The sequence below is a fragment of the Pseudorca crassidens genome, chromosome 12 (genome assembly GCF_039906515.1).
Source record: "Pseudorca crassidens isolate mPseCra1 chromosome 12, mPseCra1.hap1, whole genome shotgun sequence".
NCBI classification, from domain to species: domain Eukaryota; kingdom Metazoa; phylum Chordata; class Mammalia; order Artiodactyla; family Delphinidae; genus Pseudorca; species Pseudorca crassidens.
The window spans coordinates 64,065,091-64,077,418 of record NC_090307.1 but is presented as its reverse complement, the minus strand read 5'-3'; the positions used below and the strand labels follow the sequence as shown (position 1 = coordinate 64,077,418).

At 38.3% G+C, this 12,328-nt stretch overlaps 1 protein-coding gene across 7 annotated transcripts in view; it reads left to right on the top strand.

Annotated features, from left to right (window-relative positions):
* SPIRE1 (spire type actin nucleation factor 1) overlaps window positions 1–12,328 on the top strand; it is a 206,563-nt gene that overhangs the window by 41,577 nt on the left and 152,658 nt on the right. For all 7 annotated transcript variants that reach the window (XM_067699770.1, XM_067699767.1, XM_067699769.1 and 4 more), the window contains exon 2: window positions 2,075–2,109. In XM_067699770.1, coding sequence (XP_067555871.1) covers window positions 2,075–2,109 — 35 coding nt within the window. The remainder of the gene's footprint in view (window positions 1–2,074; window positions 2,110–12,328) is intronic.

The window sequence follows — 12,328 nt, the reverse complement described above, 5'->3', positions numbered from 1 at the left end:
TCTTGCTTCTCCCTCTTTTGGAGGGCAGAGCTAGGAAATAGATGGTTTTCTGAAGTTGTATAATACCTCTTGGTCCAGTTCGCCACTGCAGGGCTCTTCTCTGCTTCCCACGTGTTAGGTGTATATTCTTTTCCCTCTGTTGCTGATTCCCAACAATATCACTGTATTTACTAGTTTGCTCAGTGATACAGTACATACAAAATAGTTTCAGAATTTTTCACCAACACTATTACCAACAACAAACCTACTACATAAAATTGTTTTTCTTTGTAATTCTCTTTACCCTGAGAATGTATCATACCGAAGATGTGTATCCATGTACCCTCAAAGAGGTTACTCTCTGTTATGACTTGTCTTAATACTGTATTTCTCCCTCCCTCTTCCTCCTTTACAGAGTAGACACTCAGTAAATATTTGCTGAGAGGTATTCTGTGCCCTTCTGTGAGCTATTCCTGTCCACAGTACTTTCCTATGTTAAATTAATTACCATTTCTATAGGAGTGAAGTATAATTAATCTACCAAAAGCACTAATGTTCTGAGCAGTCATATATAAATAAATAAAAGATAATATATAACATGAAAAATGTAACTATAATATATAATTTTATATAACACTAAATATATAACAGTTATATATTTATCAAACTCTAGTATATACACACATATATTAAACCCATTTTATCTGTGTCTTCATATAATTTAAAATTATTTATTGCTTATATATCATTTTTAATTCACAGAACCCAAGGTTCCTTATTTTCTGGTCTCAATTTCAGCCAGTATTTCACATTAGTATCATTAGGTCAACAGAAATGTGGGTTTCAACTTTATTTTTCATCTTAAGAGTTAGGAGGCATATAAAAACATTATTTATGTTTTTTTTTTGGTGGTATCATCATAGACTCTAAGGTATATAAATTCTCACTAATCATTAAAAAAAATGGAGCAACCCATTAGTTGTTGGGGAGAAGGAGTTAGCTAGGAGGAAAGATAGTTTTGGTTGGAGGGAAAGAGGTAGAGATAAATATGTATTTGAACTTAGGACAATGAAATTTAAGAAATGTAGACTGGAGAAATTATGTATTCTTTTTGTTAAAGCTACTTAATAAGTGATTCTCCTTTAAAAATAGCAGTCTTGGGCTTCCCTGGTGGCGCAGTGGTTGAGAGTCCGCCTGCTGATGCAGGGGACACGGGTTCGTGCCCTGGTCCCGGAAGATCCCACATGCCGTGGAGCGGCTGGGCCCGTGAACCATGGCCGCTGAGCCTGCCCATCCAGAGCCTGTGCTCTGCAGCGGGAGAGGCCACAACAGTGAGAGGCCCGCGTACAGGGAAAAAAAATAAATAAATAAAATAAAAATAGCAGTCTTTTTATTTTGAAAGTATGTTTTAATCACCCGAATTGACAGAAATATGTAACTGTACATGTTCTTTGGTATTATGTCTCAGTGATGACGAGAAAGTGTTAACGTTGGTGCAGCCAAATATTGTTCAGTCTGGTTATTCTATAGATGATCCTCTACTGGAAGAATTACTAAATTAATTATATGGTTGTGTCTATTCATGTATTAAAGAAAAATAACCATCGTATATTAAATAGGAGTTTGAAACATTTCTGCGTTAATTGAAACAATCAGTGTAACTTTAAACTGGAAATATATTTAGGGAAGAGCCCAAGAGTCTTTTAAAGATTTTTTTAAGGTATTTAAAAGTATTTTAAATGGTATTTTTTAAAGGCCTTTAAAGTATTTTCAGTTATTTTAAAAAGAAATCAAGAAAATATATTTTTATTTTACTTTCATTAATTTATATATGTATTAAATATGTGTGTATGCTTTATATCTTATTACAGTTAAGCATGTTCTTCCCATCTTTTTCTTTATTATTCTTTTATGGGTATTTTTAAACTTAAATCCTTAAGCAGGACCTTCCAGAAATTTGGTCATTCTAACACCTTTATTTTGTATAAATTTTCATAGATATAATGAAGCCATAGTCAGAATAGCTCAGATATTTTTTGTCAATGATAAAAAAACCAAAATCCTCTGAAAGTAACTTTTTGTATTTTCATTACAGGTAAATTGGAATATTCACATTGTACAGAAACAGAGGTAAGAGAAATCCTCAAATATTTCTCAGTAATGCAGCTTTGAAGTTCTATTTAGACTAACTTGAGTTCTGAAATATCTCACTATGGGTTTTTGGTTTTCTGATGAGGATGTACTGAGAGAAAGTATATATCTTTTATATTTAGGAAGAGTAAAATGTGAAGAAAAATCAGTTATCTCGTCCATAGTTTTAAAATGTCAAGGTGTGTTATAAAGATCAGCTTAGTCATAGTTTAAAAAATTTCCTATGTTGTTGTTTATGAAATGGAGTTAACTAAGATTCAGAGCCCTTAATAAGAAGTAGTTTACATTCAGTTTTTAAAGAATCCAATGTAGTGTGTCATAATAAATCTTTTAAGTGTGTTGGACTCCTATGGAGTTGCCTGGGAGTAAGAAAAAATAGGGACTTGGAAAGTGTTTCAGCAAGATTGTTGATGAATTAAATGATTTGTCATTTGTATAAGTAGGTTTATTATTTTCTAATAATTTAAATAATTTAAAATTCTGATTGTGAAATTTAATGCGACTCCATGTGTCCCTTGCAGAAATTTCAGTGGTGACACTGAAATATGAGGGCAGCATTGATGAATTATGTATGTGTGGTGGTCTTTTCTGGAGCTGTTGCGTCATACTTAATTAGGAGTCTTAGGTCTTTTGTTAATGGCAATGCCTAATTAAGGATTTAAGAAGTTATTTTTCTAATTTTATAATACATTTACATGTTGATGTAGGTTTTATTAAATTTTAATTGTTATTTTAAGTAAGATGTAAGATTCCTAAGGGATTATATTATATAATAAAGAAGCAAAAATAATTTATTCTTTTTTGCATTCAGAAGTTATTCAACACATTTTATGTTTTCTGTTCAACTTGAGAAGTAGAAGTAATTTCTTCCAAATTAGCTGTAAAAATGATCAAGAACTTAATATTTTTATATTGTGACAATTTTTGATGTATTGTTCAATATGATATAAAGGATTGGGATTTGATTTGAGTCCAAAAATACAAGTTCTGTCTGTGGTTTCTGGTGTGCATCTTTCTAGCTATGTAATTTTGAGCAAGTAGTTTTTTGTCTCAGAACTTTGGCTTTCTTACTTATAAAATGTTAAAGATAATCTCTGTTACTCTCATGGGTTGTAAAATTTTAAAGTGATTATATAGGTGAAAAAGTTTTATAAACTCTAAAGACACTATTATCTACATCAGAATGATACAAATATAATCAGCATTCATCTGCATTTAGGTAATGAAATGTAAGGATTTTACATACAAGACATAGTCGTAAATCTCATTATTCTTACTATGTTTTGTTGCCATAAAATCAACATGGTTTTAACATTTTGTTTAGCACTTGCTTTGTATAGGAATGTCACTTCATGTTATCTCCTCTTTGATCCATAACTTGGATCACCAAAAGAATTGGAATCTAAACAGAACTCTCAGATTTTTTTTTTTTTTTTTGGTCTGTTTGGAGAGGGAAAATCATGAGAAAATAAAAAGTTCAGTGTGGGGCTTCCCTGGTGGCGCAGTCGTTGAGAGTCCGCCTGCCGATGCAGGGGACACGGGTTTGTGCTCCGGTCCAGGAAGATCCCACATGCCGCGGAGCGGCTAGGCCCGTGAGCCATGGCTGCTGAGCCTGCGCGTCCGGAGCTCCGCAATGGGAGAGGCCACAACAGTGAGAGGCCCGTGTACCGCAAAAAAAAAAAAAAAAGTTCAGTGTAATATTCAGTTTACAGAATGGGTTCAGGGTATTTTTTAGAGTAACAGTGGTCATTACCTCTGGGGAAGAGATTGGGATTGTGGATGGTGGTTTATCTATATTGCTTGGATTTGTTTTGAAATGAGAATGTCACTGTATATTACTTTGATAATTAAAATAATAAAAAGTAGGGGCAGTAGAGGGAGTGGGAAATTTTTCAAGAAGTTTGACTCCAGAGAAGGAGGAGATAGTTTAAGTAGGAAGTTTTGTTTTGTTTTGTTTTTTAGCTTGGGTAAGACCATACATTTGATGCTGGTAGTGGTAGAAAGGGGGCAGAGACAGAGAGAGAGGGGGATTTTGCAAAAATGTAAAACAATACCACCCCTTTCACTATTTTTTTTTTGAGTTTCTATAAAAATGTTACACATATTAACATATTTAATATTATTTTAAACAATTTTAATTTGAATGATTCAATCAAAATTTCTCAGTTTTATACAAATAGAACTACCATACGACCCAGCAATCCCACTACTGGGCATATACCCTGAGAAAACCATAATTCAAAAAGAGTCATGTGCCAAAATGTTCATTGCAGCTCTATTTACAATAGCCAGGAGATGGAAGCAACCTAAGTGTCCATCATCGGATGAATGGATAAAGAAGATGCGGCACATATATACAATGGGATATTACTCAGCCATAAAAAGAAACAAAATTGAGTTATTTGTAGTGAGATGGATGGACCTAGAGTGTCATACAGAATGAAGTAAGTCAGAAAGAGAAAAACAAATACCGTATGCTAACACATATATATGGAATCTAAGGAAAAAAAAAAAGGTCATGACGAACCTAGCGGTAAGACGGGAATAAAGACACAGACCTACTAGAGAATGGACTTGAAGATATGGGGAGGGGGAAGGGTAAGCTGTGACAAAGTGAGAGAGTGGCATATATACACTACCAAACGTAAAATAGATAGCTAGTGGGAAGCAGCTGCATAGCACAGGGAGATCAGCTTGGTGCTTTGTGACCACCTAGAGGGGTGGGATAGGGAGGGTGGGAGGGAGGGAGATGCAAGAGGGAAGAGATGTGGGAACATATGTATATGTATAACTGATTCACTTTGTTACAAAGCAGAAAGTAACACACCATTGTAAAGCAATTATACTCCAATAAAGCTGTTAAAAATTTCTCAGTTTTAATTTCTAATACAATAAATGTTTGATAGGTTATAGCTCATATAAACAAAAACTCCTTGGACTCCCTGGTAATTTTTGAGTGTAAAAGGGGTCCTGAAACTAACTAGTTTGAGAACTGTTGGGCTGAGGCCTGAAGAGCAGAGATACTTCTTCCTGAGAAATGGAATTGGGGGTCGAGAGAGGTCAAACCAGAGCCCTAAGGTGGATGGTGGAAGGTGAGGAAAGTCGTGATATAGGGATGAAGCCAATCTGTTTTGAGAACGAGGGTCAGAACGGTGACTTCTAGAGCCTCTTTTCACCCTAAAATTACTTTTCTGTTGAGAAAAGAGATTCCCTGTATCTCTTGTAAGTCAGAAGCCCCACGGGCCCTCTCTGGAGTTGGGTCCACTCCAGCCAGGGCTGCGAACCCCGGTGCATGTGGGAGGAGTGGGAAGGGGCCTCGACCACCGAGAGCACTTGGAGGCCCATGGCTCACGTGCGCCCAGCTTCTCCCTGGGAGGAGGGAGGGGCGCGCCTGAGCTCCGTCAGCGCCCCGTTTTCTTCGCTCTGGTCTTGTCCTAAGGCGACTCGTTGTACAAGGTCGAGCCTTGAGCGTGGAGCCGGTGAATGAACACAGTGGGGTTGTGGTCGTGGGAGCCGGTGAATGAACACGGTGGGGTCATGGTCATGGGAGCCGGTGAATGAACACGGCGGACACTTGCGGCTTCTCGTGGGGGAGAAGGTCCGACTCCTGGCGAGGCTCCCAGACCCGAGGGGAGCCGCAGCCCCCTCACCTTTCCACGTGCCTGAAAGACGTGACTTGAAGTGTTTGACTGTTTTTTAATAGTTTTCTTAGTACATAAAAATCATATTATGGATTCTTTTCTAGTTTTACTGATAGTTCTCTTTTTAATACTTCACCTGTATTCACAAAAACCAAGCGAAACTAGGACTTTAGAGAAAGCAAGGAGGCCATACATAGGCATTCAGTCAACTGTTATGGGATTTCGTACCTCAAGAATAGCTTAATGTTTATTAAAATCGGGTGTTTTTCCTTATTTCTCACTGTGTGGAAATTTGTTTTAATACACTGGATTATACGAGTATTTTCCAGCGTTTGAACTCATGAAAGGAAATCTTTCATGTAATTTGTTTTAAAAGATATGCAAAATTTTTACTTTAATAGGCAATTTAATTTTTTTTACAGCTTTGTTTCTATTTTTTGAAGATATAATTTACATACAGTAGAGTTTAAACTTTTTAGTTAAAATTATTCGAGTTTTGACAAACACCATCTACACAGTCAAGTTCAAGTTCCACCCCCCCCCCAGGTTCCCCCCCACTCCCCCTCTTGTCTTTCCCTCCCCAGCCCAAAACTCCTGGCAACCACTGATCTGTATTCTGTCCCTTTGGTTTTGAGGAGGACCTGCAAGGTAAATAGTGTGTTACTCTCCCTCGGCCTCGCCTCCCGGAATGGCTCACAGCTCATATTGGTAATTTATAAACTCTTGAGTGAAAAAAAACAACAAAAAAAGTCTTGAGTGACTGACCTGTACTTGGGATTTGCTTGTCAAGGAAGCAGTCCCAACCACAGTTTAGGGGAACTTTCACTCCCAGTTTACAAGTTTTTCCTTCTGCCATTATTTAAATAGTCTTGTGGGTTATATACTCTTATACTTGAAAAAAAGGCTAAGCACTTAAAAATACTAAAACATTTGAATTTTCAAGCATCTTAATTGAGACCTTTTCATTGTTTTTAGCTTTCCAAATTTCATCACATTCTGTCTTCTATTAACTACAGTTAATTATGTAGCACTCAGAGGCCCTTTCCCTTTAGCAGGCAAGAAGGTTAAATGAGTAACCAGGACAGTCCTGTTCTGTTCTCCTTGATGGATTTGCTGTATTTTAAGTGGAATTGGTTAAAGCATTATATAAAGTTAAATAACTTATGTCAATACTTTAATCTTGATAGAGCTAGTTTGTAAAAATCAGAGCGTAGTGGAAAAATTTAAGCTTTACTGAGGGAAACTATGAAAAAGATTCATCTTCCCATCTTAGAAATAAAGTTCATGTGTACTGTATATAAGTACTTACTGTTTCATTCCCACATACATTTTTTTTTTTTTTTTGCGGTACGCGGGCCTCTCACTGTTGTGGCCTCTCCCGTTGCGGAGCACAGGCTCCGGACGCGCCGGCTCAGCGGCCATGGCTCATGGGCCTAGCCTCTCCGTGGCACGTGGGATCTTCCCGGACCAGGGCACGAACCTGTGTCCCCTGCATCGGCAGGCAGACTCTCAACCGCTGCGCCACCAGGGAAGCCCCCCACATGCATCTTTAAAAAATACTTTAGAGCTTACTCTATGCTGAGTTACTGTTATAGGCATTAATTTAATTCTCACAACAAATTTATGAAGTGGATACTATTATTTGCATTTTGGAAATGAGAGCTAAAGTACGGAGAGGTTAAGTAACTTACCCAAGGCCGTATAGCCAGTATATTGCAGAACCACATCTCTTCACCTTTCTTATGTTTGTGTTTATCCAGCCTTTATTTGTCTGCTGTGTGAGGCATATGCATAATGCTGATAATTAATTTTGTGCCCCACTGGGGACAGTGAAATTGTCCTTATTCTGTATATGCTTCTCACCTATGACTCTTTCAGTCCTGGCATTATGTAGCCCAGGAATATGTTTCTTTTGAATGGAAACCAGAAAAAGGAGTGAACGAACGCCAGCCACGAAACTCTAGCCCCATTGTTAGGTGAAGGGTCTGTACTGGAGTAATTTGTGAATTAGTCTGATTCTAAATTACTCAGAATGACTCAAGAATTACGCGGCATATCAATATTTTAACCTCCTGGGAAGTCAGACCTAGAATTAGTCTGCTTTGTGGGGAAACCCAAAGATTTTGAGAACGAGCCAAGAAATACATCATAGTTAGTATTTGGACTTACTGCATTCTGATTATGTACAGTTTTTGATAGAAACTGGGCTATGTGAAAAATTTTAATGTTTCCTGAGCAGCCTAAAATAAACTGCCAAAGGTAGTATGTGGGTGTTTGCTGCTTTAACGCAGAGTATAATACGAAAAAATATCCATTTTGTCTTCAGCTAAATCAGCCCCCTGTACTTTGATTTTACTTCTGGCTCATGTAGACTCATGGTGATAGCTGGATGAGTAATCTCTCTTTTAATTGACATTTGATAGCCCTCAGTTAATTTCAAATGTAACTAAAAAATTAACATGAAAGAAGTATGTAATATCTTTACAAAAATATTTGCATCAGCTTTAGCTGCATAGTGAGCCTTTTTTAAAAAATTTAATTTATTTTTGGCTGTGTCGGGTCTTCGTTGTTGCGCGTGGGCTTTCTCTAGTTGTGGTGAGTGGGAGCTACTCCTTGTTGCAGAGTGCAGGCTTCTCATTGTGGTGGCCTCTCGTTGCGGAGCATGGGCTCTAGGCATGTGGGCTTCAGTAGTTGCAGCACGCGGGCTCAGTAGTTGTGGCTTGCGGGCTCTAGAGCGCAGGCTCAGTAGTTGTAGCGCAGGCTCGGTAGTTGTGGCTCATGGGCTTAGTTGCTGCACGGCATGTGGGATCTTTCCGGACCAGGGCTCGAACCCGTGTCCCCTGCATTGGCAGGCGGATTCTTAACCACTGCACCACCAGGGAAGTCCCGAGCCTGTTTTGTGTGATTGTGAAAGTAGTATTTGATACCAAACTTAGTAAATCTAGGAATATCTAGCAGAAACAACAAGGTATTACTATCACATCTGCCCTTTTATTGGAAGGCATTGTCTGATCTTAAACCTTGATTTAAGGGTTTATAAACAGGATTGTGTGATAAGTTAAAATGATGATACGTGTTCTTTAAAAGGATTGGAAGAGTAAGTTCAAATTAACTGCTGGTAATAACAGCATTTTCTCCTTGATCAGCAGGCTAGAAGGAAGAGGAAGTATACTCACATTCCGCTTCCTGTCTTTTTGGATTAAAGAATCCAAACATGCCTAAATTTACACAGCCATTTGATTGACGTTAACTTATATGGTCTGGAAATCGGTTTGTGTGCCCTCAGAGTAAATTGTGTCTACCTTTGAGTTGTTACTTCTGAGTGTCAGTACTAATGGAGGTTGGTAGTGAGATATTGATGATGTGATTTCATGTATCATCAGATGTAGACTGGCGGCATCATGAAAGCTCCTCTATCTCTCTCTCCTCTGCCCCCTCATTCCCATTGCTCCCTTCTCTTCTCACTCTATCTCAGATAATATTATCAAAATGGCCTTCTGTGGTACAGTCATACATGTCGTAAATACAGGGGACATTTGTGGAGCCCTACATCAAGGACACCCTACATCAAGGACACAGGACAAAAATTCTGGAATTAACCAAGCCCCCATAGCAACTGCTGCCATGGGCTCTCCTAATCTAAACCGGACAGCCCCATGACTCCATATTAGGCAAAATAATCACCATGTAGTAACGTTGTAGCATCCTGACCAATCACCTAATGCCATCCTGACAGCAGGAGTTTTCTTTGTCTTGAGGCTGTAAAAGTTGGCTACCAGCCCACAAAGGGGGTCAACTTCCCTGGCTACCAGGAAGTCAGCCCGCTCTTCTTGCAGCGACCCTTTAAGGCCTGCTGTTCTTACAGCGACCTTCTCTTTAATAAACTCTGTCTTCCTTACATTCTGCCTTGTGTCTGGAAATTCTTTTCCAACCTGCACTTGGACCACAACATTGTTTGACCATAGGACACAAAATTTATAACAAGTAGTGTTCCTTTGTGTAGTTTTTACTATATTTGAAGACCAGTGACAGTTGTACTCTATGTATGTCTCACAAAGGGTTTCAGAGTAACCAAATTATCTGGGAGTAAACACTTTATTCTTGAAGGAACAGAAAGTTTACCTTTCAGGTAACTTAAGCACTTCTAAGTACTTTGATAATAGAGTAGAAAGTTTTCTTAATAATTTGCCTTAAAAAATAATAATTTGCCTTATCCAGGGGCCATATCAATCTGCCTTAATGAATAGTTTAAATTTTAAATGTTTTTAATATGATAAAATAGAAATTTTCAACACAGATAATACAATGCTGATAGTATCAAAGTGGAAAGGAGCTAGATTTTTTTTTAAATTTATTTATTTTATTTAATTTTATTTTATTTAATTTATTTTTGGCTGCATTGGGTCTTCGTTGATATGCGTAGGCTTTCTCTAGCTGTGGCGAGCGGGGGCTACTCTTCGTTGTGGTGCGCGGGCTTCTCGTTGCTCTGGCTTCTCTCGTTGCGGAGCACAGGCTCTAGGCGCGTGGGCTTCAGTAGTTGTGGCACGTGGGCTCGGTAGTTGTGGCTCGCGGGCTTTAGAGCGCAGGCTCAGTAGTTGTGGCGCATAGCCTTAATTGCTCCGTGGCATGTGGGATCTTCCTGGACCAGGGCTCGAACCCGTGTCCCCTGCATTGGCAGGCTGATTCTTAATCACCGCGCCACCAGGAAAGTCCAAAGGAGCTAGATTTTTATTTCCTTTTCAAAGTACCTTTCTTTATAGAAATTATGTTAGCTTGTTGTATTTTGTACCACAGGCAGATACAGAGAAGGAAGTAAAAATAACTTCATACCCTACCATCTAGTTGTAATGACTGTTTAGAATATTCTTCTAGACATTTCTTCCCATATATACGTAATAAAGTTGACTTATTCTTTGAGCACCTTTCTGTGCTACTCTTAGGGATACGTGCATCTTTGTGTAAATGACAAACTTGGCTTTAAGGAGTTAGCCAGGCTGATGGAAAGGGTTTGGATATGGAGTGGAACTTTCCAGGCAAAAGGACATCATAGTGAGGACTCAGAGAGCAAGCTTGTTGAAACTGACAGACAACAGGATGTCAACATGGAGAGTGTGAGGGGAAAGGTATAGGAAATGGAGGCAGACAAGTGGTGCCAGGTCTTAGAGGCTGTATTAAAGATTGGATGTAGATCCAGTGTCTCTTCAAGGGAAAAATCATTTCCTTCCGAAATTTTCTTCTGTTTCATTACGGTCATTCTTATTTTGCTATGTATCTTCATTTGCTTGTAGTTAGGAGGGGTATCGTTTTTATGCATTCACATTTCATCAGTTAAAGCATCATTTAATTAAATTGTTTTTGTAGTCACATAAGTAGAGTTATATGAATAGGTTTGGGACCAGACTCAACTGACCTGTGGTAAACGTTCAGCTCCCCTACCTGGTGACCTAAGAGTAGCTAGCCTGTTCATGGCCAGTAGTTGTCACAGAGATCAGTCAGTATGGTCTCTAGAGGACTGGGGAGTGTGAGATGGGTAAGTCAGCTAGATAGAGGCTGACTAAGAGAGCTTCTGCGGTTCAGTGTGGTGTCTCTTGGCATCTTCCCTAAATTTTGTAGAGATTTTACTGTATTTGGCAGATATTGTAAGACATATTTAAAAGAAAAGCCTGTTAGCAGTAAAATTGATGTTGTGATATTGTGATAATTACCTAATTTCTTTTGATGATGATGTTTCTTAATTTTTTGTGAGAGGTTTATTGAAATGTAATTCACAAATGGTCGGTACAAGTTAAACGACCATTTAACGTGTGTGATTCATTAGCTTTTGTTATATTCACAGAATTATGCAGCCATCACCACAATCACTTTTAGAACATTTTTGTCACCTCTAAAAGAAATCTGTTACCCTTTAGCTATCATCCTCCATCTTCCCACTTCCCCTAGCAACCACTAATTTACTTTCTTTCGCTATAGATTTGTCTGCTCTGGACATTCCATGTAAGTGAATCATAATATGTGGTCTTTTGTGACTGACTGTGATTTTCACTTAACATAATGTTTTCAGTCTTCATCTGTGTTATAGCATGTATCAATACTTCACTTCTTTTTAGTTCTGAATATTCAACTGTATGGATAGACCATATTTTGTTTTTACCCATTCATTAGTTGGTGGACATATAAGTCATTTCCACCATTTGGCCATTAAGTGTAACACTCCTATAAACATTTCTGTACAGGTTTTTGTGTGGATGTAAGTTTTTATTTCTCTAGGATATATACACAAGAGCAGAATTTGTTGGGTCAGCTGGTAACTCTGTGTTTTAACTTTTGAGGAACTGCCACATTGCACCAGCAGTGTATGAAAGTTTTGGTTTTTCCACATCCTCGCTGACACTCCTTATCATCTGACTTCCGTTCTAGCCATCCTAGTGGGTGTGAAATGGCATCTCGTGGTATGGATTTGCATTTCCCTGATGACTGATGATGTTGAGCAGAGCATGTTTTCATGTGCTTATTGGACATTTGTACATCTTTGTAGAAATGTCTGTTTGGATCCTTTG